We start from the raw sequence: 26,299 nt of genomic DNA, 5'->3' as shown, positions 1-26,299 counted from the left end.
CTTCCTTTTTCCCTTCCTTTTTCCCTTCCTTTTTCCCTTCCTTTTTCTCTTCCTTTTTCTCTTCCTTTTTCTCTTCCTTTTTCTCTTCCTTTTTCTCTTCCTTTTTCTCTTCCTTTTTCTCTTCCTTTTTCTCTTCCTTTTTCTCTTCCTTTTTCTCTTCCTTTCCTTTCTTTTCTTTCTTTCTTGAGAAAACCATGTAATTAATTTCTATTAGGAATGTTCATCATTCAGCCACTCAAGTTATATGAGCAATGAAAACTGTATCATGGAGGAAATTCAACAGGAGGTACGGCCAAATACCATCTCTGGAAGTTTTCTGATGAGCAAAGCCTCTCCTGTTTCAAAGTCTTCTTGTCTTTCTAGCCTTAACTCAGCCTTGATAATACCAAGCAGCTGAAGTTAGCTATTGCTATGCTGTTTCTGAACCCCATTTCCCTGTCTTCTGTTTGAGTGGTGGTCGTAGAGTCAAAGCCACAGTTCTTTCTGTTGCTGTTTCTTACAAACCATCATGATGGTTTTATGGATCTTGTTCTTAAGGCTACTCATATACAGCCCAGTAAGATGAGCTGAGAAAACATCACAGGGCTGTTCATTTTAGTGGATCAGGCCTGTGGGTGTCATGGAGAATTGGCCTGTACATAGCCATGGGCTGAGTTTAAACAGATAGACTTGGGTTATCTATACCTAAATGAGTTTGTATGCGTGACCAGTTTAATCTTACCTGACTCAAAATCTTTCTTTCAAGAAACATTTTTTTTTCAGCATTGATGTATCCTCATTCTTTGTAAATACTTGCTAGTGAATGCTCTTCAGAGTTAGCTCTGCTGTGGAATAAATGCTAATGGAGCATGGATTGAAATCTGCTTGGATAACATGGAAGTCTTTAAGACCTCCTGTTTTTTCCTTAACATATGTGAAGCAGAGAGTTTGGTTTCAAATAGCAAATAAGTGAACTTATTTCTCTTGTCTTATGAGCAAAAGAGGTATTTAGCAGTGTTCAAGTGGGGAGAGTCTGCGTACTTACTTCCGATATAAACATAAAAGGAGATGGAGAAAGTGTTCATCAAGCATATGTTAATGTTAGGAGCCGTAAAAGCGAAAAGTAAAATCCAGTCTTTCAATTTTAATTGCAGAAAAAAGTTGCCCCCAGAAGTTAGTCTATTTAGATTCTAGTAATTTGGAGCAGAACCTTACATTTGGGTTTAGTTTGGGGAAATCACTGATTTTTAAAATGAATTTTAAAATCCCTCTACAGATGATGCAATCCAGTTTTCATGAGATTTGTGGTTAACTTGGTTGCTTTTTTATGAGTTTCATTGATGATTGCTTCGTAGCAAAACAAAAGAAGCAGCAACACTATGTTGCGTTTCCTATTTTCAGAAGGGTTACTCAGTCCCATGGTTTACGTTTAACAATATGCCTTTAATAATACATCATGCTGCAGATGTTCAGTTAACAAAAAGAATACACACTTCACTATTTATGGGATTTGGTCAGAGCTACATGTATTTATGTCAGTCTGTTGCAAACACTATTGTTAAGTGCTGTACTTGGCAAATTAAAACTATCCCTTTCTTTCTCTTAAACAATTTGAGCCATACTTCACTTTATCTGAATGCAGTAGGACACCTGCCAGAAGGAAGCAGGGTCTCTGTAGATAAGAGTAGGAATTTGTAATTTTGGGCATCTAACTTAGGGTGCACCTGGCTAGCTGTCTCAATTCAGGGACACAATGATCATGCCTTCAAGTTGGCTCGATAGTATGGCTTTTGTCTGGTTCTTCTGGCATAATCTTCTCATCTCTGTCCTTGAAAACCTTTTGGGTGCAGTAGACTCGAGCTTCTGTTATCTGTATAATTCTGAGCAAAAATAGTAGAGGTTTTAGCTGCCTAAATCAATGGTTTGTTCAGAGACTTGGGCAGTCAGAAGGCCCTCCTGGTGGAGATTCAGAGCATTTAAATAACCATCTACTCATTATCTTCAAGCTTACAAACCAAACGCTGGGCAGCATGGATTAGGTGTAACTGAGAGTAGAATTTGGTTGTCTATTACTGAAATCAGTAATGACTAAAGTGCTAGTGTGTTAACACAGAAAATGTTGACCCCATGTATCTCATACAGGACTAGAGCAAAGGTTTAAGAAAATGTAACATTTTTACCTGAGTGGCTTGGATGTCCCTATGTGGGGGTGTTAAATCATGTTTTCTTGCTACGAACACATAAACAATTAAAGCCTTTCTATTGTTGGCTGCATCCTCAGTCCATTTGATCCCTTATCCCTTCCACAATGCAGTGGGGAGGGATTCTGCAGTCCCATGACTGGCAGATGCAGCATAAAGAACAAATATGCTACAGAATAAATGTCTGTGGTTGTTAAATTAACTAAAGCAATCTCTTGGCAGGTGCAGACAAGCGTCAAGAAAAGCCAGTGAAGGAAAGGAACTAAGAGGAGAATCAGGAATCAGTGCAGAATTTCCAATTTCTGTGAAAAATGACAATTTCCCTTTACGCAAGAAGTGACAGGTGAAGTATTCAATCTCTTGTCACCAGCACTGATTAGAGCTGGATACCATTCTCCCTTTTGTGTCTTTTAAAATTCCTTCGCTTGCTTTCATGCTTTTTTCTACTGTCACAGCAAACCACATAATACTAAGTATTACAGTATCTGTACCCAAAATTGCATAGAGAAATAGGAAATCACACACACACAATGGTTGAGGTTGGGAGGGACCTCTAAAGATCACCTATTCCAATCCCCCTGCTCAAGCACATTGCACAAGATCACATCCAAGGTGGGTTTTGAATATCTTCAAAGAAAGGAGACTTCACAGCCTTTCTGAGCAAGCTGTGCCAGTGCTCCATCACCCTCACAGTAAAGAAGTTTTTCCTCATGCTTCTTAGAAATAAGTCACATTTTCACATTAATAAAGAAAAGCTGATTGACAGAAATATTGAACTGTATACTTACAAACTGTATAGGTATATAAATTGTAAAATTCAAAGGACTAAAGAGGGGAGCAGCAGCCACTATATTTTAAAGTGAATTGAAATGTGCTCTTGCTCCTTTAATTTCAGTCCTGAATTTACTTAACTTTTACAAAAATAAGTGAAGGTGACAAAATGTTGGACTTTAAAATATGACTTTCTTTTTTCCTCATGAAAATGGTATTAATCAATAGCAAATAAATAGCTGTGGTTTCAGTAATAAAAACAACTGACGTTGCTCATACACACTCTCTAGTTTGGAACACAAATCTTTGTTAACAGTTTATACAAAAACAGTGTCTGCTAGTCTTCACACCTGCCTCCTGAGTTCCTGTGAATGTTGATGCATCCCTCTGGTGCTCCTGGCTCTTTGTCTCTCAGCACCACATCACTTACACCCACCAGTGCACCAATTGAGCTGTTAGGAAACTCATTAAGAAAACACAGCTTGATGTCTGCAGCTGCTCAGAGCTTCTAAACTGCCTTCCTCATTAAATAAGTGCCATCCTGCATCCACGCCCTCTGTCAGAGACCTATTAGACCATTCCTCATACACATTACATTTTCCTTTGAAATAAAAAGAAACATTGAACACCTCTGTGTTAATCTAGAAAGGATTCCTTTGGGATTACTTCCTTATTCCTTTAACATTCTAGTTAAACATGATAGATTCAGGGTCCTGGTTTGCCATTTGAGCCATATGTCGTAATACATCCTTTTTAGTTATGATACCCAGCAGCCTCCTAGAGAAGAAAAGGAAAGGGAAGGTCAACGATCATCTCATATATCATCCATGTTTTCCTATTCAGCTGCAGAGACATTTTGTTAGTGCTTCCATATAAAGCTGTCCATACTCTCCATTTTCCAATGATTATCTTTTATAAAAAAACATTCATACTTCATGTATTTTTGCTACCTCAACTGTGATTGTTAACCAAAATATCTCCTTTTGTTGGAAAGCATGATTCAGTGAGGAGCTACAATGACTGGCACTTCATATGACAAAGTAATGTATTTCCTTGCGTCAGCAGCACAAAACCAAGACACCAGTGACCTATGTAGGACATACATGGAGTTTATAGTACATGAACTATACTAAAGTGTGGACTTTATGAAATTCTCACTGTACGACATCATAATGACTTTAAATTTGCTTGATAATTTCTCATTTATGTGACCGTAATGAACTGTAAGAAATATGAGGCCTATTGAGTATCTGACCCCAAGTGTAAAAAATTTCCTAACACTCAGTGTTCCAGGGTTTTTATTTTCAATCCTTGAAGGCAATGAGGCACTGAATTTTGAAACTGTCATTGATAGAATTATTCCACATTTAGTCTGATGAAAGTCCTAGAAATCGAGATCAAAATTTCCAAATCTGAGTACCTCAAATCAAGACCTAATTAATGGTCCTCATATTTTTATTGTTGAGCACAATGCGTTGACAGATTATATGCCATATATTTAAATAACAGGAAATGTTTTTGCAGAAGATTCGATTTTAATCTTTCACATTTGAAATCGATAGCTCTCTTTTTGCAATCTTGCCATAAAATTTCTTCTTATCACCAGATCATGTGCTGAACAGTGCTCCTACAATAACTGAAACCCCACTGGATCCATGGGATGTTATTTTTAATGCACACTGTACAGCTTTTTACTCTTCTAATTTCATGTTTGCTCACGCTTCTTCAGTAGTTTTCATGAACTTTTATTTCTTCATAAGCATCTAATCTGGCTGGATGTCTGAGAAAAGACACATCATTTGCAAACAATGCTACTTGCCAGATTTGCCTTTGTTGAATATGAAACTGTAGTGGGAGTCAGAACAACTTCCCGTGTATTGGTCTATCTTTACCCTATCTAAAGGACAATACACAAAGGATTTGGGAGAATGGTGTGAACACCTGCTAAAGGCCATTTTGGTTGTGAGTCTGATATTTTTTCTTCCCTGGAGGGATACCAGATAAACTTTTCTTAGTTTTTGCATCCACAGCATAGAATAAAATCATTCATCTGAGTGTCTCAGAGGTGCTGATGAATTAGTTATTGTCTATAGTCGGCTTTAAATGGGAAAAGGAGTGTTTTTATTAATGCTAATGAAAATCTCCTGAGATTCTTGAAGCATCCAGCTTCTACTCACCCACTGCGAGTGACAAGACATTGTCGGAGTCCAAGTTTCCGGAAGATATCTACCACAGTCTCCATTGGTGTGTGGTCAGTGACAGTGAAAGGGCTCAGGTTGAGAATACGCCGCAGCTTCAGAGGATGGGGACTATTGGGTGGCAGTTCTGGAGGATCTTCAGTGAAATACACAATGGAGTTGCTCACCACCCCATCTTGACGCTGTCGTGCATTCTCTGTGCAACAGGAAGATAGAGGGAGAGGATGAGTCAGGCTTGAAAACAGGCTTAATTACAAGAACAAAAAGTATATCCCTCTTTGGAAAGCAGAGGTAGTAGCAGACTTTTGTCTTAAATGTTCTGAGGTACTGGGAGTTGAAGTCAAGGAAAAAACTCGAATTTCCTTGAGATATTGTTTCCTTGATATATCTGAAGCAAATGATATTTTTAGACATATATACTTCTTCTTGTTTGAGATAATACTTTTCTAAATAAAAATGTGGCTCATTACATTCATTAACATCACTAATCCAATCTCTGTCAAATTCAGAAGATGATATATAGTTTTCTCCATTGTGAGAATCACAACAGAAACTTCTATTGCATGCCTGAAGGAGAGGAATTCCAGTCATTTTGGAGCTGTGAACTTGCTACCCGATTTCTGAGTGGAGCTGAGAAAATCTGGGTGTTGTAAAAAAGCAGCAAAAGACTCATTCACATCCCAGTGACCTAGGAGATGTATGTGTGCTATTCTGTACTGGCACAACTCTGGGATCCAGGGTGAAATACGTAGTTTTGCACTTAATTCCTCAAGTAGAGTTTATGTACCCGAATTTTAAAAGGGCAGAAAAAATAAGCCTCCTGCTTAATGGAAAATAGCATAAGAAGGAAATCAGTCTGATACATTTTTTTCAACAAGTATTTGAACCTTTTCAAAAAGTCAAAAGCTTCAATACGTACTCTGATCAAACTATGAACTTTACACTACATTAGGAATTTACGTGATCAATATGAGCCTTGTGCTTTATAGTATGACTTTACAAGGATTCTTAGCACTGAAGTGATTTATTTTCTTGGTAGTGTTTACCTCATTTTTATTCATCATTACAGGTTACAATATTTGAGATGGATTTCCAAAGGATAAGCAACTTCTCTCTCCTCAGAACTAGTGTATCTTGTATTCGGCTCAGAGAGTTAAAGTTTTCTTCTTTTCCTCTTTCTTTTTTTTTTTTCTTCTCTGTAGAAATTCTTGGAAATGGTAGGAATTATTATCTTTGATTAATAGAAGTTGCTTCTGTTCTTGAGAGGTACAGCAAATCAGACATACTCAAAGCATATGTATATATTCTTGGAGGTCATTTCCATCAATCAAAGTGCAGAAATCTGCTTCTGTGACTTGTAATGTGTAGACAGTAATGGTTTCCAACATGTTCCAGCTGCATTTTTTTCCTTTTAACGATCTTTGTCTTGTAATATTTCTGCAACTGGAGCAGTTTTGGCTCAACCCTAATATCACTATATTATATGATTCTCAACCTTCTCACCCCACATATTACAAGCCTTATTGCAATTTATAGGAATGATGCTAACTTTGTCTCATCTTGTTTTGATTCATACATCTAATTTCAAGTGTGAACATGCTGCATAGTTCTTTGATATATGATCTGTGGTAAGAGGTAACATTAATCAAAATTAACTCCCACCTTTTGATAAAAACCCTTGACAGCTAGGTATTTCCTTCCTGAGCATGCACCCAAAACAACAGGCACAAGTACTTTAGTTACCACTTTGCTGTTCCCAAGGCAGCAATGACTCTGGACAACAGTGATTAACCAAAGCCATGACTTCACTCCTGAAAGATAAACATCTCTCTAGAGAAATTTGAATGATATAGTACTTTTGAGCAAATTCAGTGGTATCATAAAAATAGTGGACTTTGTGTGTAGTCTCACTGGTTGGAGAATTTAGATTAAAGGTGAAACAGATGAACAGACGATTTTTGCAATCAGTGGGTAAGAAAAACAGATACAGATTAGCAAAAGGAGCAAGACAAATGGATGATAATGACTTTATAAAGTAATCTGTGCAGAAGGCTTTTGTCTTAGAGTGTGGATTAATTCTCCCAAATGTGAAATGGCCTCTCAAATTCAGGAGTTTGCAGCCTATGTTAACTATGTTGCTCTTCCAGCTCTGCACTGGGGCAGGCACATTATAGAGGCCACCTGGCTTGTGTCCAAGACTCAGTCTTTTGTACAGAAGCTGGCCAAATGTAAAAAGAGCTTTACGGAGTCAAGTACTGTAAAGCAGAAGTCATCTAAGGTGGACATGTATATTCTCAGAGTGTGACTGACGACTTAAGTTCGCCTGACTTACCTACCTGCTCAACAAGGAGGTACAGAGGGATGCAATCCTGGAAGTGCTTTGGAGCAATGAGAAGTGGTATTGCTATTCACTTTACAAGGACCAGGCATTTCTAGAGATTGCTTAGTGCTCCACAGTTGTAAGAAAGAAATGGTGCGGAAGTAGATCATGAGGTGGAGAGCTGTATGTGAGCCAGGATTTTATGCAGGATTCAATAGTTATTGCCTTCATCTAAGAGGTCAGTTGTGTGAGGGAATTGAAGTACTTCTCCAGTGTATTCCCTCAGCCACCACACTGCAGATGCACAATTTGTCAAGCAAGAGAAAGCTGAGGCTTCTTAGTTGAAGTGCATTTATCTCTATATAAGTGTGACTTGTCATTGTATGGTGGCTAGTTCAAACTGAGGATGCATTCTGAGTGGCATAATGTTGTGAAAGAAGACATATAGTTGTGAGCCTGACTGCTTTTCAGACACTTCCAATTAACAGAAAATTGTGAATAACACAGTTAACATCCCACGTTACCAAAATCAAATTTACACGTATACTGATACTCTCTACTCACTTATTGCAAGAATGAGCTCTCGTCTTTGTGCAAATCCAATAAGTCTCTCCGAGTCTTTTGAGACCACAACTGGGAAGCCATTGTAGTCAGTCTCCTTAATTAATGTCTCAACATCCTCCACAGTCATGCTGTCCTGTGTCAGAACAGAAAGAGGAGCTTCACCACGTCTTGGTCTCATGACGTCTGTTGCCAGAGTTCGGTGGGTGAATTCATCCTTCACATCTAGAAACGGGTAACCGTTGAGATGGATGTGAGCTTCATAGATCCCTTCTTTCCCAAAGGCATCTGCCACCCACTTGCTTGTGACAGCTGCAGCCATAAGAGGTACAATATACTCCAAGCCTCCAGTTAGCTCAAACATAATCACCACCAAAGAGACGGTCATTCGAGTAACACCACCTGGCAACAAAGAAAGCAGTCACTCAGTTCTCCGTAAGTATACCTACTAAGCAACTCATTTATTTTTTTGCTTCTTGCATTTTAAAAGTTACAAAATTATTCATGCTGAATACTTTGCCCGTATACTTTGTGAAGTATTTGGGGGCTTATTTAACTGAAGAAAGATATTTTTCATCTGCTGCAATTTTCATCAAAAAGATGGAGCAAAGTTGCTCAAGCCAAAGATGTAAACTTTGAAAAACAAAGAATTTATGCAACAAGACTGAGCTATCAATCCAGAAGGCATGCAAAAACTTCAGCTCTGCTGGATACTTGGGAAACTAACACTGAATCCTTCTGTTGACTTTCTAAAATAACTCCAAGAATTAGCAAAGTTCCATGGCTAAGACAGGCAGTATTACAGCTCTGGGAGCTTTGACAGCTGGCCTTCACATTGGGTTACCTATAGCATTCATACTGAAAAGAAATCTAGGCATTACCTTCAAGTGTGTCACACTTACAAAATTTGAGGTATGGACAGTTTAGGGCCACTGCAAGCTGTATTACATTAGTTTAATACACAGTTTGAACTGAGACAACTTGGTTTCAGGCCATTTAGGCATGCAGCTCTACATGCCTGAGTGTAGTTATAGTTATATTTTTCAATTCAGTCTTTTCATTTTATAAGCAAACTTCTTACTCTTTCAGTTTACATTAAAGGATAAATATAATCATATATCTGCAGACAAGTGTGTATGTATTACTGAATTATTAGGTAACATTTCTTTGCCTCTGTTCAAAAGGTAAACGTAATAAATCCGCTATTTTTAGTCCTCACAATGCAACATCATTTTGGATGAGAGGAATCAGCAAACAGGTCATTTAACAATGTTTTTATTCTACAACATACACTAAAATTAAGTTTTTGATTATTTAACACGACAATCTGGATATAACTTTCATCTCAGGAATGTCTTAATGACCGAGTCTGAGAAGTTGAGAGGAGATACCACTGTAAGGATCATTTAATACTTCCTTTGTTTCTTACAGCCTTTCCCTAAGCAAGACAGAACATTGGCCTTAAGAACAAGTGCTGACCATGCCATTGTATGTTTCAACATACTGCTAAAAGCACTGCACCTTGATTTGAACTTTTTAAAGAGGAAGTGACTGTTGGCCAGAGGATCAACTGGAATACCACAGCAAAATTTGTGTTATTTATTTTGTGAACATTAAGATCATTTATGGATAAGAGAAAGTGCTTTCTGCTTGCTGAGACTAAGATTCATCCTAGCTGTTGTTACATGTCTGCATTATAGCAGTCATCCAGATTGCTTTTATAGCCTCTGGAGAGAACAGTCACCATCAAGGATAAATTTGCCTGATGTCTTTTGCCAGATGAGACTGAACTTCGCAGTATTTCATTTCTAATGTATGGACTGTGAAGGGTATCAATGCATCTCAGGTGTCAGTGTCTACATTACAGACTGTAAATTCAGACAAGCAAATCCCACCTTCAGTTCCCCAGTAAATGATCACACAAACAATCCTATTTCTTTAACAGGACACTCTGAAACTGAAATGTCTCCAGCTCTTCCCTGAGTATATCTTTCCCACTGTTATTTCATCATCTTATGATTCTATCAATGATGATAACAAAAGGAGGTAAAACATGCACATACTGAAAGAGAAAGTCATGATAGGACAAAAATGCATTCAGATGGTATTCTTCAACATTCCTGTTAGATTTATGACTAGAAATTTAATATGTGAGGTATGGTTCAGTGACCTAGCGTTACTAGTTAACAGGTCATTCCTGTAAAATCCAACGAATCCTAGCAATTTGATGTAATCAGATGTTGGCCTACAGCCAAAATGAAAACAAAAAGACAGCTCAGTTGATCAGAGTTTGACACACAGCCATAATAATACCCCAAGTTTTTACTTCTATGTAGCTTAGGATTTGGCCAGACTTGAGAATTTTATTCCCCTCAGTAGAGAGGGAACACAACCTAAACAAGAAGTAGCTTTACTCCAGCTACAGTGGATTTCATTATATCTACAGGAAAAAGCAAGCAACCAGCATAAATTACCACCATCACTCCTCCTTGGAAATCCGTAGCCTAACTTCATTTTATTTTCCTCATTTGTGCACTATTGGCAGATCACAAAGAGTAGGCACTGGCGACTGCAAGTCTCTCTTGTTGACTTGTCTACACGTGTAGAGAACTCTTGTTGCCTTCTCTCTTGTGAACCACTGGGGAGACCCTTTGAAGAAGCTTCCCATGCTTCAGCCCGTCACATCTATTACATTCAGAAACACCAGCATGAAACCTAACACAGACACAGTACCCACTTAAGCATTTTGTAGGTTCCCTAGTAGTGGTGTTACCCATGCACAATGATCAGCATGTACTGTACCCAAGCAAGCAGCCGCTCCCACCATAGCATAAAGTCCTGGCGTGACGCAGTCTGCCCCAGGTCTGCACCAGTTCCTGAAGATGATCCAGTCATGATGGTGATAGGCCAACTGCTCTACTCCAATTCCAACCATCCTGCCAGCCATGGCTCCAACAGCCATACTGGGAATGAAAAGGCCTGAAGGAATCTTGAATAAAATATAGAAGCATGAGAACACTGGCAAAAAAAAGATCAGTAATGAAATTATACATCAAGCAATTAATTATTTATTTTTGGCAATAAGAAAACCCATTTCCATTATTAAAAGCTAGATCAGAAGGTCATAGTTTTTTTGGCAGCTTATAGTGATGTTCCTAATGTTTTTCCATAGGTTTATACAGTGACTTTGCATGGCTGCATGAATATTAATAGCTTTATATAATTCAAATGCATTTTAGAAGCCATTTGGAACTCTTCCTGCAGCATCACACTGAATTTGACAGTTAAATGGTGGTTTTGAGTCATAGTCTGATTTTAAAGTAAAGATATTCCTGGTTTTTCATTTATTGCTTCCTCATCAGGAGCTACTGATGGCTGTGTCAAGGGCTCGAGAATAAGCTTAACTGAAAATCATGTCTTGAGTTCAGTCTCTATCACGTGAAGTATTTTACAGCTTTGTTACTAGTCCTTCAGGCTAAATCAAACCAGATTTTAAATTAAATGTCAAACAGAATAAAAATTTAAGGATAGGAGGCCGAGAGCTCAGAAGCAGATATTTCTTCATCTCAGATTGCTATGTATTTTCCTGGAAGATTTATGAATCATTTCCTTTTTGTCTGCTAAAGTCACAGATCACTAAAAAAAAAACAGTATTGAAACCAAACCAAACAAACAAACAAACAAAAAAAGCAAACACACAAACTACCACAAAAACAACGGGCCATTTTTCTTCATCTAAGTGAACTTTTTCTCAGATGTCAAATTGGAGACAAATTTCCTGGTGGAGAAGGCAACTCAGAACGATTGCAAAGAGCCCACAAGCATCAAGTTTGAGGTTTTTAAAGAAAGATTTTTCTATGATGTTTTTATATGATTCTGAAATTATACCTTGAGCTTCCTAGAGAGCTAAACTAACAATCTTTGTCCAGATGCTGGAGCTATCTCATCCCCAATGTACTGTTAGTTTTCCTGATACAGTCAAATTGAGCCTTCTAAATTTGCTGGATATGGCAATTTTATCTGTTCTTTTTCAGAAGAGTTGAAACTATCAGTTGCTACTAACAACTTTTAAATAGATCAAATTAAGAATTACATGCCAAATAAAGAACCAAAATCAGAAGTTTTAGATAATAACCAAGTTTAGCAAAAACTGGCTCCCAGCACCAGCACAAATCACAGTCTGTAGTGAAGGGCATCTCTTTTCAAGTCCTTCCCCTGTATCCCCTTTGGATATCTTTAATATCCAAGCACTCCTAAACTCTCACTCATTCTCCCTGCTCAAGAAATCAGCTGGACTTAGCCACCCATTCTGACTGACCTGAGCCCCACTCAGTTCTTGCCATCAATGGGGACCCAACTGGAGAAAAAATGAAAGAAATACAAAATTTAAAAAAAAAATTTTTTTTTTTTTTTTTTTTTGGAAACTGGCCTTCTAGAGCATAGTTTTCCAGTTATTCTGAGTTTTCTCAGAATAACTTCATATCATCTGCTGCAGTCAGATCTGGAATTACATGCTCAGATAACGGGAGATGTAGACAGACAGATACGTTTTTATATAGGCTCCAGCACTCAGATATGCAGAACTGTCCACAATCAGCTTTGTATGTACTGAAAGCTTGGATAAATTGTTCTTGAATCCTTCATCACCCATTTATGGGGAGAAGAAGGATTGGAAGAAAAAGCTGTGAGTCTAGAATAATCAAATTATATATTCATCAGTCCTCCCACTCCCTCTTTTTTCCAGGCTATCATGCTTAAAGAGATTCAAAGACAGAAGTTTTCACCTACTTTTAAATCTTAGTTAAGTTTTAAACGTGTAAATCTGTAAACTGAGAACTATTACTTCCCTGAGCATAGTTAGCTTGAGGCACATTAAGACATTAATCCAACAAGACAAACAACAATGTAAACAGTCCATATTTCTGACAGAGCTGAAAGACAGCTGCAGTGGAAGTCATGCTGAATTTGCTCCTTTGCAGCAGTCAATTTGAATACTCTTCCAGATATCTTTTTCACTTAATAAAACTGGAGTTAACTAAAAGGTGCAGAAATGCAGGACTTGTTGCTTTGGTGCAATTGTGCCCTGCAGAGAAAGGTTTTGGCAGGCCAATGGGCCAAACTAGGCATCACAGTGGCCCACACATGGCTGAAGGTAAGTCAGAGGCACCCAAACCATGTGATACAGACTTGAACTGCTGACTGCAACCCATTTGTGCCTTGGGACATATAGACAGCATCATTCAGCACACTACATGAGAAGTGCCACAGTGAGCTCTTCACCAGTCCCCAGTTTACCTTCATGCCAAAAGTGAATATTGTGATGACAATTTTAAACACCAGAGCCAAGGCGAGCTGCCACATGGCAGTGTAGACTCCAGGGCCAGCAGGTCTGTCAGGAATGTCATCCACTGGCCGGGTCATGTTTGGGTCATTGATGTAGTCGCAGAGCTGGGAGGACTCCAGAGCACCGCAGTCATTGAAGAGCTCTGAGATCAGCTCACTGGTGCTCCTCCGGGTGTACGGGTTGGGGTAGGCGATGATGGCAGTGATGGCTGTTATCACAATAACTTCCAGGACCGGGTATTTCCCAAGCCTGGTGGTTTTTCGCCTCCTACACCAGGCAATGTTACAGCGGATAAAGAGGGTCCCCCAGAGGCCACCGAAGACGCCAAGAAGAATGAAGGGGAAGAGCTCAGCCATGTACCAGGGGGTATGGTACTCCACGTAGAAAAGGACCAGTCGGCTATTTCCAAAAGGATTGATGGACCTCAGTGTGAAGGCAGCCACGAGAGCAGCGAAAAATGACCTCCAGAGGGTTTTCAGGGGAAAGTAATAGCTGACCTAAAATCAGAGACAAGCAAACTTCATTGAGTGTGTCAGAGGTTGCTGGCTTTAGTTATTCATCGGAGTACAGTAGGCTGCTGTAGTTTGTTCCTTCTGTGACTCTGCATCTGACTGTACTAGGAACACCAGATGTTATGGCAGCCAGAACATGTTCACAAAGGTATTAGAAAGGGCATTTTGAGGTTTGGATGTGGAGCAGCAATCGATGAAAAATCAATAAATCTAAATTTAAAGAAAGTAAAACAGATGCTTCATAGGTCTGCCCATGCAACAGTTACCTTAAAGCCATAGAAAGCTCAGCACAATGACACATTTACAGACTGAATCACATTTTTCCAGAAAGACAGTGACCTTCTTTTATTTGAATTTTGCTAAAATACCTGGCTAAATCTTATTACTAACAATCAAAGTTTATTTTTGCTTTACAAGAAAAATAACCATATAAATATTTGAAAAATAAAATGAATCTTAGAAAAAGGCATCAAAAGAAGATATGTATTTATTGAAACAAATTAATTGCCAGCTCTCACCTCTTCCAGGCTAAAAAGTACACCTCCAATTGGAGCCCCAAAGGCAACAGAAACTCCTGCAGCTGCTGCAGCTGAAAGAACCTACAAAACAAACATTAATGTACAAAGCGTGAGTCCTTTGAAACACTGAGTATCTGGAAAGGGAAATAAAGGATGATTTGAGCCAACCTCACCTCTCTTCTTTTTCCTTCGTTCTTGCTGTACTTTGAGAAAAGGCTGCTGAAGAAGTTTCCGCAGCAACAGGCCACGTGGACTAAGGGCCCTTCTTTCCCAAGACTGAGGCCTGAAGATACCACCAGAACCAAGGTGACTGTTTTAATCAAAAGTGTCCACTTTCCCAGGTAGCCCCTAATAATGAACCCACTCAAGATGGTTTTTATCTGGAAAGCAGGAAGAACATGTTGAAGAGAAACCTTTTCTACTCTGAATTTGCAAATTGAGTTTAAACCTCAGCGGAGTTAAAAATCACAGATTGCTTGGGAAGAGACTGTGATGGAGGGAAAGAAGTCCTAGGTAGGGCAGCTATCCCACAGTGTACCTGAACAGGGGGGAAGTGTTACTGTTATTATGGGTGATCCCCTGAGTTGGTAAGGAGTCTCATACAGATCAACAGAAACATGAAACTCTTACATATCTTCTTGGCTTACAGGATCAGAGTTAAACTCGACTGAACTATAACAAAGCAGAGAAAAAAAGCAAATAAACAATCACAAGCCATTTCCAGTTAAAACAAGAAATAAAATGTTCTAAATATTTGGAATGGCCGTGACGTAAAAGCATACAAGTATTATGAAATTAGAAAGCCCAAAAGATCTTATTTTTACACATTTTCTCTTAATTTGGCACGTGAGTGGCTAGGACAGAGCACAGTGCACATGCATTAAACAGAGACTGCACGGGGATTTAAGTTTGGAAACCAGCCCTGGAAACAGACTAGAGTTGAGTGCCACTGTCACGTGTTTCCCCACACAGAAACAATGACTGTGGGGATTGGAAAGCCATGTCCACTTTTAGCAGCAGTCCACTTTTAGCACTTCTCCCACTTCAGCAGTGGGAACAAGAATGAGGAGTTGTATTGTCATTGCAAGTCAAATCTCTACCTTATGGACTATGGTTTTAAAAAAGTAATTAAGACTGAGCATGTTTAAATAAGTCATTTTGGTGGATTCATCTTAACAGGAAATACAGTTGAAAGCATTTCTTGCAATCAAATATAGGTATCAAGTAAAACTGATTTTGAATGGCACAAATGGTTCTGAAATTTATTTTCTATAAACCAGATTTAATTATGAAAACTTTATAAAACTACTTAGAGATGTATCAAATACATTACAAACATGTGACTACTTTGAAACATGGAAATTATTTAAACGTTTCAAATTATTTGCAGGATTTTTTTCCTTATTGGCTATGGAATATTTTCCTTCTTCTCCTACGGATAAAGAACTAGCCTAGTCTAGTATTAGATATGGAGCAGGGGTTTGGAGCATGATGATCCTTGAGGTCCCTTCCAACACAAGCCATTCTATGATTCTATGAAAGAAAGTATGTACAGATTTCTAAAATTTAAACCGTTGGCTCTTTTGGATATTGTTAAGTAATAATCTCCATAGTTTTATAGCACTTTTTAAATGAAAGACTGCTCTGATTTCAAAAACTGAGTAGTTACACTACTTTAGTTGCAGGGGTCCCCGCTTCAACGACTACATCTGGGCTTAAGCTCAAAACATTAAAACTGATCAGAGATTCTAGCTGTCGTAATGTCATATCAGCATGACATTGTGTATAAGGACACAATTTGCAGCCAGGCATTTTTCAGACACCTCAAATGATGGGCATCCCAAATCTTCAGTTACTCAGGAAATCTTAGGTTTGTTGTCCTCTCCCTTTACTTTAGTTTGCTCTTGCTTAAAGTATAACCTAAAAATTTCTGCTGTTTATACCCGGCCCAAGTACTTTCATCCAAGGAAAGCACAGTATAATCTCTTCGTGAGTAGTCACAAAAAATTGGACTTCATAAACTGATGACAGGGAGCTGTCGATTTTTAATTCAATATACATTCTTCTTCACTGCCAGAGGTTAACAAGTCACAGTGGCATTCGAACATTTTCTACTATGTAAAACTCTGATTGTTACCATGAACACAGGTTAGACAAAGGAATGAAGACACATGAGGTTTATTCCTATGCTACCTCATAGTACAGTTCTGGAAGAAGAAAAGGTAGCAAATGATCTTTTCTTTGGCTCAGTTTTTAGATATTCATCTGTAAAGAGAAACTCACCTCTGGGATTCCGGAGCCGCAAGCATAGGGAGCAAACACCCTGACCAGGGAGACTGCCAGGAAAGCAAAACATAGAGCCCACAGAATGTACAGAAAATAGTTCAGAATGTAAGCACTCGCACCCTAGAAAAATAACAGCAATAAACATAGTTAGACAAATACAGGATAGTAAGTGCCATGTTTCTTCTAGAGACGAGGGTGGCATGAAGCCTGGTCTTTTCATTTACATGCTTGTTGCTGGTTTGTATCAGGAAGGACAGATGACCTCATATGCTCCAAAAAATTTACTACCCACGTGAAGAAGCAGCATTCTAATATATATATATATCTAACCCCATCCATTCAGTTTGGGAAGGACATAAAGGGCATTCAAAGAGCAGCTCTCCATACAAATGCTGATCTTTTCAAACTTTATCCCTGTGTATATCAGTGGCCAGTTCAGCTCACAGAGTAGAAGGGTGAAAGCATAAATAAATCCTTTCTTTCTATACGATACCATCTATGACAGAGTGAAAATCATTTGAAAATACAGTATCTTGACAAACATATCACATATCCTTGATATTTTAAAAGTATTCCAGTCATTAATTAAAGCCATCTGCATATTGAAACATAAACATATTTAATTTACTGACAGAATGGAAACAGTAGTGATCGTGAGCTGTGGCTGACTGTTCAGGACCATAGTGAAAGCACAGTTGGCAGTGCCCTGCAAGTTTTTCTGTCATTCCCCATGACCAAGTCGAAATCGTTGTTCAAGGTTTTCTTAAATTACTCCTCCCTCTTAACAAGCATAATTATTAGATAAATTTCAAAAACCACACCTACACAGACAGAAGAGAACTTAGTTGAAGAAACTGGACTGATGCAAGGAGGTTTATTTTTCAAACAATCTCCTGCAACATGACACTACAGAACAAAAAACAAGATGAAACTCAGTGCATGAGCTGGTATGAATTCTTCACCTCTCAGTGAACTCTTCCTACCGGATGCAAGCCCAGCTGCTGAAGAACATCAAGGCACTTTGCTCTTACAGGACAGCAGCGTGGATATCAACATTGCGGTAAATCAAGTAGGAAAACAGGCTTTAATCAGTTGTATCGTATCTTCTGTTAATAGAGTTGGCCAGACCCAGTTTCTAGTCATTAAAAAAAACCTTAGCACTGTGAAGTGTCTCTGTTTGTAAGCTTGAAAGAAACCAACCCTTAAAAACACGATGCTAAGCCTCATTTTCCTGATCTCTACCCAATTGAAAAAACAGCAAGGAAACCACTGCCCTTAATCTTGTGGATATATTTGAAAGGGCAATTTGTTAAGTTCCTCTTATGCTTGCTGACATTAGCAGCTGGCCTTGCTAATAAAAACAGTACAATACCATCCTGCAGTGCCCTGAGAACCTAGCAGTCATGGATCTGACACTCACAGTGATTGACATCTGTCTACAGCAATCATGGATGTATGTTGCTGCAGCTGAAGACAGCCTTGTTTCTTCATGAGTGTTTTCTTCTAGTGCTTTCAATTGCAAACAGCTAAGGCAATATTTACTCTTCCTCCAAAGAAAACTGGATATGTTGTCCCAGGACAAAACACTATGAACCTGGCTTAGCTCCAAAGACTAATGCCATCACAAAAATGTGGCCCTACAACACTGACATAAAGCTGCAGTTCTGATTCTAAATTCACTTTATTCTAACTAACTTCATTTCTTCTTACTTCCGCTTCTTTCACACCTGAGAAATCAGATGAAAACTATATCAGCTTATTACTGCAGTCACACATATACCTACTGCATTGTGGCAAGACCTCACAAGATTCTACGTGGCCAGTTCAGTCTTATCCCTAAGGACAGCCCTCACTGTTACATTTTCCAGATATCTGTTTTCCTACAGATCCAATTGCAGTGGTTTCTAATGATTAAAAATAATAAATCCTTTGGGAAGTGAAGTAGTAGGAACTCCGTATAGCAAATGGGTCATTTCTCATTCATTATATGCATTGAACCAGAAAAACATCTATACTGGAATCAGAGACTGAAAAAGCTCATCAGTGGAGATGATCCTGCTAACATCTTTTCCAGCAGTGGCTCTGAGGATTCATCCTGGCAGCAATAGTGATGAAGAAGCAGTGGAACAGAGCAAAACTTTATATTTTAGTTTACAACTACCTAGCAACATTTCAGATCTGGTTTCAGTCCACATTAGGTACAAATCGAACATAATTGAAAACAATTCTCACAAATTTAAAATTTTGAAATAAAACACATCCCTCAGGATGCCATCCATTGCTGGCCAATGCTTGTTTTCATACAGGCAAAGAGCTCTATTCTGGCTCAACTTAGGACGTCATAGCTTGCAGACTTCCTCCTATGGACTTTATAGCAATATGCATCCTTAAGGTTCAGTACTGACAGATTCAAGGCTGCAAAGTTGGGAAGTGGGTCCAAGATGTAGAGAGGCTTCCTTGGCTTGCAACCTTCACGACAGGAAATCCAGCAGCTTGGGCACAGTCCTGGGCAATCTGCTGTAGGTGGCCCTGCTTGAGCAGGCCTACACCAGATTATCTCCAGAGGTCCCTTCCAATCTCAACCATCCAGTAAGCCAGTAATAATCATGATCCAGTATCATGAGCCATGGAAGACATGTGGTCCTTCCCTCTAGCTTGGGTAGACATGAAGTGTTAGAATATAGGGCCCTCAGCTCCAGTGTAGTTGAAGGGCCAGGCTGCATCTGCAGAAGCTCGGAGGCACCAGATGTTGGCTAGAGATCTAGCTGAATTGGGTGGCATCTTATGTAATGTTAAACATCCATAGCTCCAGTGAATTTGACTTTTTGAAACTCTTGTATTACAACACTTTACGTGCTTTTGGTTGGTCTACAAAACAGCGATTAGGGGAAAAAATGTAGCCTGGGATGTTTCTGATGCACTATTATGTTTTCCATAACAATTTACGTCAAGACTGCTTTAGGCTCATTTAATAGGACTGGACTAAATCATTTTTCAAGAGATGCTATAGGAAACGTCACAATTATCAGTGAGAGCATTATGTAGAGGGTTTATCAGTCATAAATCAGAAAAACCACATGGAAGAAGTGGTCTAAATCTTAGTCCTCAAAATGTCAAATTTAGTTGACTATGATGAGAAAGAGACACAGTCACACATAAAAAAAGTAGACACGTCTGATAGACTACCCTTGGAGAAATTGCCCTGAGAACTTTTTGTCTGGAATGTAATCCAAATTAGTTCTCCGGTGCATTGCTGTTCTACAGAGCAGCTACCCAAACATAGAATACCAATTCAAGCAATACAGCCACATTCAATAATAACAATAATAATAATCCTGAAACTTAATAACATTCAGTATATTATGATTCCTCTTAGAGTCCTCTAAAGATACAGGAATCATGTAGAACTTGCTCACGTTTGCAATACAACAAAATTTTTACTTGCCAGATCCACATTTCTGTTGGAGTATTACAGATCTTTGCCATGGATTTGTATATAATAGTAATATACGCTTCTTATTAATATTGCAATCTCCATTGGGTCATGGCAGCCAGAAAACTATGGATCTTACAGCGTCCTTTGACTAAAACTGAGAAAGAACCCTTTTTTCCCACAGTGACATGGTACTAGGAGGTCATAAGCCCAGTTTGGATAGAAATGAGCTAAATTTTACATTGTCCACCTAGATGATACTTTTCTTATAAGCCATGGCATATAATAGTCATGATGGCTAAGTTTGTGCAGCAGGTGAAAGCAATAAATTTTCTCAAGGAAATGCTCTGTTTAAATATTCCAGGTTCTCAGAGTAACAGCATGTCAAACACATGCACAGGATTTCTAAACCCCATAACAATTGTAACATTCTACCCTTCTTTGATTTGCCACATTTTTTGTTCACTCAAATTACAGCCCTGTCCCCAGTCCTGCAACCTTATACCACGGTAATATTTCTTCACTGTTACAAAGATACACCCATCTGAACCATCTGTTTATGAAGAACTGTGCAAGCCTGGAAAACCTCTGGCAAAGGCAAGTTTGGCATTGTGGACTGGAAGCTGTACAGAGAGATTTCTGCCTGTGATTAAGTGGTGGGAATGTTCAGGAACAGTAAGCACCCCACCACCTTCGCTACAGTTAATTACAAGTATGGAAAATTGGGTTGTGCATATTCACAGACACTCTCCTCTAGCATTACTTGAACAACAAACTGAAAGTGGCACTGAAGTGAACATGAATGACAATCTTGTACAGCAGTGAAGGTGCCCTCAAACATTTCCTGCAGGGTCGGACCTCCTCCACGCTGGAGGAAGATCTGAGGCAATGTCTCCAAGTCACCTATTTTCAGTTGCCCGGCTGCAGAAGGTTTATACCATAGAAGTATGTATTTTCTTTCCTTTATTATTGCCTAAACTGCATTACTATTTAAAAACAAACCAAAAGTTCTGTTAGGGACTTTGATATCACATAAGCCCTTTCTTTCCAATGACACATCCATCTCACTACTCAATTTTGCCTCCAAGTTGCCTGTAAACATGGGGGATGTTACAATACAATAATTTGAGTTTTGAAGGAATTGATATTATTCAATACAATGAATAGCTGAGGTGGAAACAAAATACCATGAAAGTACTGTCTGCCACGAGGGGTTAAGGAAGGCTACCATAGATGTCTTAAAATTCAAAACTTCCACACATTCTGCCTTGAAACATTATCATTTGTACTGAAAATAACTACAATTTAAAAAAGAAGAAAAATAAAAGGATAGAAAAAAGGAGAGAGAGAGATATTTTCCAGTTTCTATCACAGATGATATTATAACAATGGGGCCTATCCTCAACTATGCAGATATTGCTTGTGGTAATGTCTTTAAAAACAAACAAACAATAACAACAACAAAACAACTAGAGCACCCATCAACCAACAAAACAAAAAAACCACACATCTATTTCCATTCATAAAGTTTTCTCTTTCAGAGAATCTACCTGGAAAGTTCACCAGCAAGTATGAAAAAGAGGCTTTCCCTGGCTTCCTTGACCCACCCCAAAGAGGTCTCCCATACCTCTGATTGGTTTACAAGAAGTTCAGACCATTTCTGCCACTGGGGACATTTGTCTCTGTCATCAAAGGTCGTTTCATTAGACGTCCAGCAGCACTGCTCATGGCTGTACCAGAATGCAGACAGGCAGACACCTTCCTTCAGGTCTGTCATCCAATCCACAGCTAAATCTATCACTCCAGCTAATGTGCCTGGAAAAGGAAATGCATGAAAAGGAGATGTGGCACCGAAAAATACCAAGCCATGACGTAAATACATCTGTTTAAAATAAAAGCAAAAGTACATCATCTGGGGAAGAAGCTGCAATATATCATAGACTCATAAAATCATACAATTGCTCAGGTTGGAATGCGTGGACATGCCAAAGAAGTGAATGAAACAGTGGGAGAACTGCAAAGAAACAGCCGTACCAACATGTTTGATTATCAGCATTCTCTCCTAAAGCATTTTTTTTTAAATACTGTTATTTTCATGCTGGCTAATTGACAAAGATGCAGGCAGGCATACCATCTGATGCAGGTCAGCAGGGCTGTGTGTAAGGACTAGGCCACAGGGCCCAAGCCACACTGTGCATTTCAGGGGTGGATAGGAGGACACTGCTGCTTTCCTCCAGTACTTCTGGTCCCAAGACGGCAACCTTTTAAAAGGATGCTTTCAGTGCAAAAACAATATGGATGCCAAATTTTGACTTATGAACTTAGTGGAATCAGACTCTTGATGTGTGCATTCATTACCAATCCGAACACACAGATTAAAATTGCTCTTCAAATTCTCTCTTGATGGACGTAAGCCCTATTTAAGCAGTCTCCCAGTAACTACACAGACCTACAGCGACATCCAGTGGACAGAAGACGCGTAAATTTCACGCGGTGTGACCCCAAGGGAAACAATGCTTTTCCAGTGTATTTTGTCGGAGAATTTCAGCGATATTAAAATATTTTGGAAAACGTAATGAATCGTCTTTATAGTTTCAAGACTTTTATTTTTCCGCTTCCTGCTAAGTATCCAAACAGCTGAAGGGAGGAGGTGCGGAGGGCTTGCTCTTTTTTTCCCTTAGGAGTCAGTTCATTTGACCTGTAAATAAAGTTTCTGCTTTTTGTTTCTGTGAAATAAGAAGAAAATAATAACAAGAATAATAAAATTCAAATAATTCACGCATGCACAACCTGCTTTTTATTCACCAAAATAGAACCAAAAATAGCATCTACTTGTGCGACCTGCTGTAGGGAACCTGCTTTGGCAGGGGGGTTGGACTCGATGATCTCTGGCAGTCCCTTCCAATCCCTACAATTCTGTGATTCTGTGTGATCCACAGGGCTTTATACATGAGCATATTTTCTAAGCATCTTAGGAAGAGTACCTGTCACAAACTCAACTACATTAGCAGTGTCGAATTTTTGTTGTAACAGAAGAGTATGAAGAACTATACACAGAATGCTAGAATCACTAAGGTTGGAAAAGTCCTCTAAGATCATTTAGTCCAACCACCAACCCATCGCACCACACCCACTGACCACATCCCTCAGTGCCACATCCACGTGTCTTGAGCACCTCCAGGGACGGTGACTCTACCACCTCCCTGAGCAGCCTGTGCCACTGCATCACCACTCTTTCTGAGAAGAATTTTTCCCAATATCCAACCTGAACCCCTCCTGGCCTTTACTTAAGGCCTTTACTTCTCATCACATACCGGACAAAACCACAATAAAACAGGCTGCAGGAGCAGTGATGCCTGTAACAGTGATTTTATTTGTAGGCCTTGACTTTCTTTTGCTCTCTCTTTCCATTTCCCCAGATTTCTTTGGAAATGATGAAATACGTTTTTAGATGACCAGAAACCATCATGCTGTAACATCAGCATGCATAACTCAGTGAGATACAGTAAACTATAAATTCTCCAATTTTCTGAAACTTTCAGGAAATAACAAAAAGAATCCTCAGCCCTTGAGCACAAGCACCAAATGCTGTGCCTCTTACATCTGTTGGTGGACATTTATCATTCTCTGTTGTCACTCCAATCTTTGAAGTTCACATAATCCATAATCAGACAATTTAATATTAATGCTACCTAGTAGAAGGTGCAAATAAAGGAAGCTTTTGAATGTTTTTCCCCTAATCAAGTGAACAACAGAGTAGGAAAATAACATTCAGTTCTCTAACACAAGCTTCCATGCACCTCTGTGCCTCTAAGAAAATGTGTGCAATTATATATTGAACTAATCCCTTTTGCTACATGGAATCCACATAAAGAGGAAAATGCTATGATTTACTACACACATTTTACAGAGAAAATCACAAGAAGAAAAGACAAGTGCTTGCAGATTTATAATACAATAGTTATTGATTAATAAGCCCAGTGACCAGAACTAGATTTTATCCAAGTTCTAAATCTTTGCAACTTCAAGTGAAATTAATGGAAGTTGCAGAGAGCTCAGCAACCCAGAAAGTCAATCCTTTAACTTTTAAGCTAGACATCTTAACATTGCTGTCTAGACATGTCACTGCAGAACTGCAGTATAGCATATGTTTATTTCCATATTTTTCCATCAAAGGAAATGAATTTGGTCTCCTGGTCTATACATCCTCCACCTGGAATGAAAAATTTAAGCTAACTTTAAACTCCTGGGCCTGAATAACTTTTCCAAGTGCCTTTGTAAATACATGGAGGCTCCTGCCATCCCCTCCCCCAAAAGTCCCACCTTGCTGGCCTCTGTCCCCACCAAGGCTGTGGCAGCGACACAGTTCCCTCATGCCCTGGATCTACTGCTGCTGCTTTCCCCTCCTCACCTCCCCTGTTCTTGGCCCTGGCAATGCCTGGATTCAGCTGCCCAAGAGCTGCCCCATGGCCATGCAGCTGAGCCAAGGCTCCATCTTTGACAGGCACAGAGTACATGTATCATTCCAAGAGCAGACAAAGTCTACAGCCCGGATCATGAGCACGCAGATATTTTTTTTCTCTTGCTGATTCACAAGTCCTTGCCCAATTAAAAAACAGACTAATCTCTATTCTTTGTGGTAAAACATGCTGTTCTGCACTTGTGTCATCACAAAGTTTGCAGAAGTTAATGCACCTCAGCTCCAGCTTACCCTTGACCTGTAGTATGTAGGATAGATGTATGAACATTAGAGCTTTAATGGAGGTAATCAGTTCTGGGTTTTGGTGCCGGAACGAGCTTTCATTGTGAACTGCAACTGAAACTCAAACCTTGGACTTTCTCCTTCTTCCCATCTCATTCACCCATCAAAACTACTGTGGAAAAATGTATACAACGGAACCATTTGCCAAAATGTCACTTGATCAGTGTTTTCTCAAGGCCTTCCCCAGCACTTCTAACACACCTGAACAGCTACGATTAATGTGTTAAGTTGACAGATAGCAGAAAAGAGATTTACACTGCTTGGAAACTGTGAAGCTTTGCATTGTGGTTCTACCAAGCACTGTCACACCAAGCACCCTGACATCACTGGAAAAATACAAAAAAATGACAGCAGTTTCAACTTTATAATAGAAGTAGAGCTTTCCAAGTTGGAAGATGTGCTAGTGCGTGCAAAAGACAAGAGCAATTCGAGCAATTAATGAATTTGCCATCTGAGTTCAAACAGGCTGTTAAGTGTAATGTCTGTCTGGCTTGAAAGCAAATGCAGAACTGAGTTTGAAATTGTATTTTCCCTTCATGAATATATAAAAAGATAACCAAGTGGACGTAATGATTTACAAAGCTCCCTCTTGACTGTACACTGCCAACATTTTCTTTCCCCACATGACAACATCTACTTGCAGAATGCAATTAAGTGAAGACAAGGGGAAAAAAAATCTACAATGAAACTGGCTAGTTTGAATTGAAGACTCAGAAAGTAAAAATAGTCAATTGAGAATAAAGTACTTACATACTTATTTTCAAAGAAAATCTCTCTATAGATTAATGGTGTTTTTTCCAAGCCAGCACTCAACAAGAGTGCTTTTATTAAATCTTATAACTGCAAGGATACATAACTATTTTCTTTAGCTTGAAGCATCAGTGAACAGAGAACGAAGTAAAGGGAGAAACAAATGGTACTGCAGCAAATTTGGGTGAGGTGGTTCCAGGAAAAAGTAATGTAACACACATACCTGCCAGTAGTCCTATGAGAAGCATTACAACCCATCCTGACCAGGCATCCAGCAAACTCTTGATGAATTCCCATATGGATTCCTTACTTTTGCTTGTAATCTGAAATGATATGTACACTGAGTTGTGTTTTTGATTCAGGCTAACACAATTTTAGTGCATTGTGGCAAAACAAACAAACAAAAAAGTTAATCCAGGTTAAAAATTCTTCTACTCTCCACTCCCTCCAGTCCCAACCATACTTTAGAGATGCTCTGCTATAAATTGCAGAAAACACTTCCACATTTACAAACTCAGGACATATCAAACCTATATTTTTATAAGTTCTCCTCAAATGATACTGCAAAGTAGGAATTAAGGGCATTGGAAAACTGCTGCTTTTTCTCTCAGCTGAGATGGCCATAACTCAGGGTCTGTGACACACCAAGTCCAGCTGCCATTAC

At 39.0% G+C, this 26,299-nt stretch overlaps 1 protein-coding gene across 8 annotated transcripts in view; it reads right to left on the bottom strand.

The window, feature by feature from the left end:
- Positions 1-161: 161 nt before the first annotated feature.
- Positions 162-26,299, bottom strand: part of CLCN4 (chloride voltage-gated channel 4) — a 39,542-nt gene continuing 13,404 nt past the window's right edge. For all 8 annotated transcript variants that reach the window (XM_042867451.1, XM_042867453.1, XM_042867457.1 and 5 more), the window contains 10 exons: positions 25,859-25,958; positions 21,751-21,938; positions 16,688-16,810; positions 14,578-14,784; positions 14,405-14,485; positions 13,326-13,871; positions 10,833-11,019; positions 8,034-8,432; positions 5,129-5,345; positions 162-3,728 (listed from right to left, as the gene is read on the bottom strand). In XM_042867451.1, the coding sequence (XP_042723385.1) occupies positions 3,638-3,728; positions 5,129-5,345; positions 8,034-8,432; positions 10,833-11,019; positions 13,326-13,871; positions 14,405-14,485; positions 14,578-14,784; positions 16,688-16,810; positions 21,751-21,938; positions 25,859-25,958 (2,139 nt within the window). In that variant the 3' untranslated portion in view covers positions 162-3,637. The remainder of the gene's footprint in view (positions 3,729-5,128; positions 5,346-8,033; positions 8,433-10,832; positions 11,020-13,325; positions 13,872-14,404; positions 14,486-14,577; positions 14,785-16,687; positions 16,811-21,750; positions 21,939-25,858; positions 25,959-26,299) is intronic.

Source organism: Lagopus leucura, unplaced genomic scaffold (assembly GCF_019238085.1).
Source record: "Lagopus leucura isolate 7727_CA_CO unplaced genomic scaffold, USGS_WTPT01 Super-Scaffold_100001, whole genome shotgun sequence".
Lineage (NCBI taxonomy): Eukaryota > Metazoa > Chordata > Aves > Galliformes > Phasianidae > Lagopus > Lagopus leucura.
This window is presented reverse-complemented; position numbering and strand designations above follow the sequence as displayed.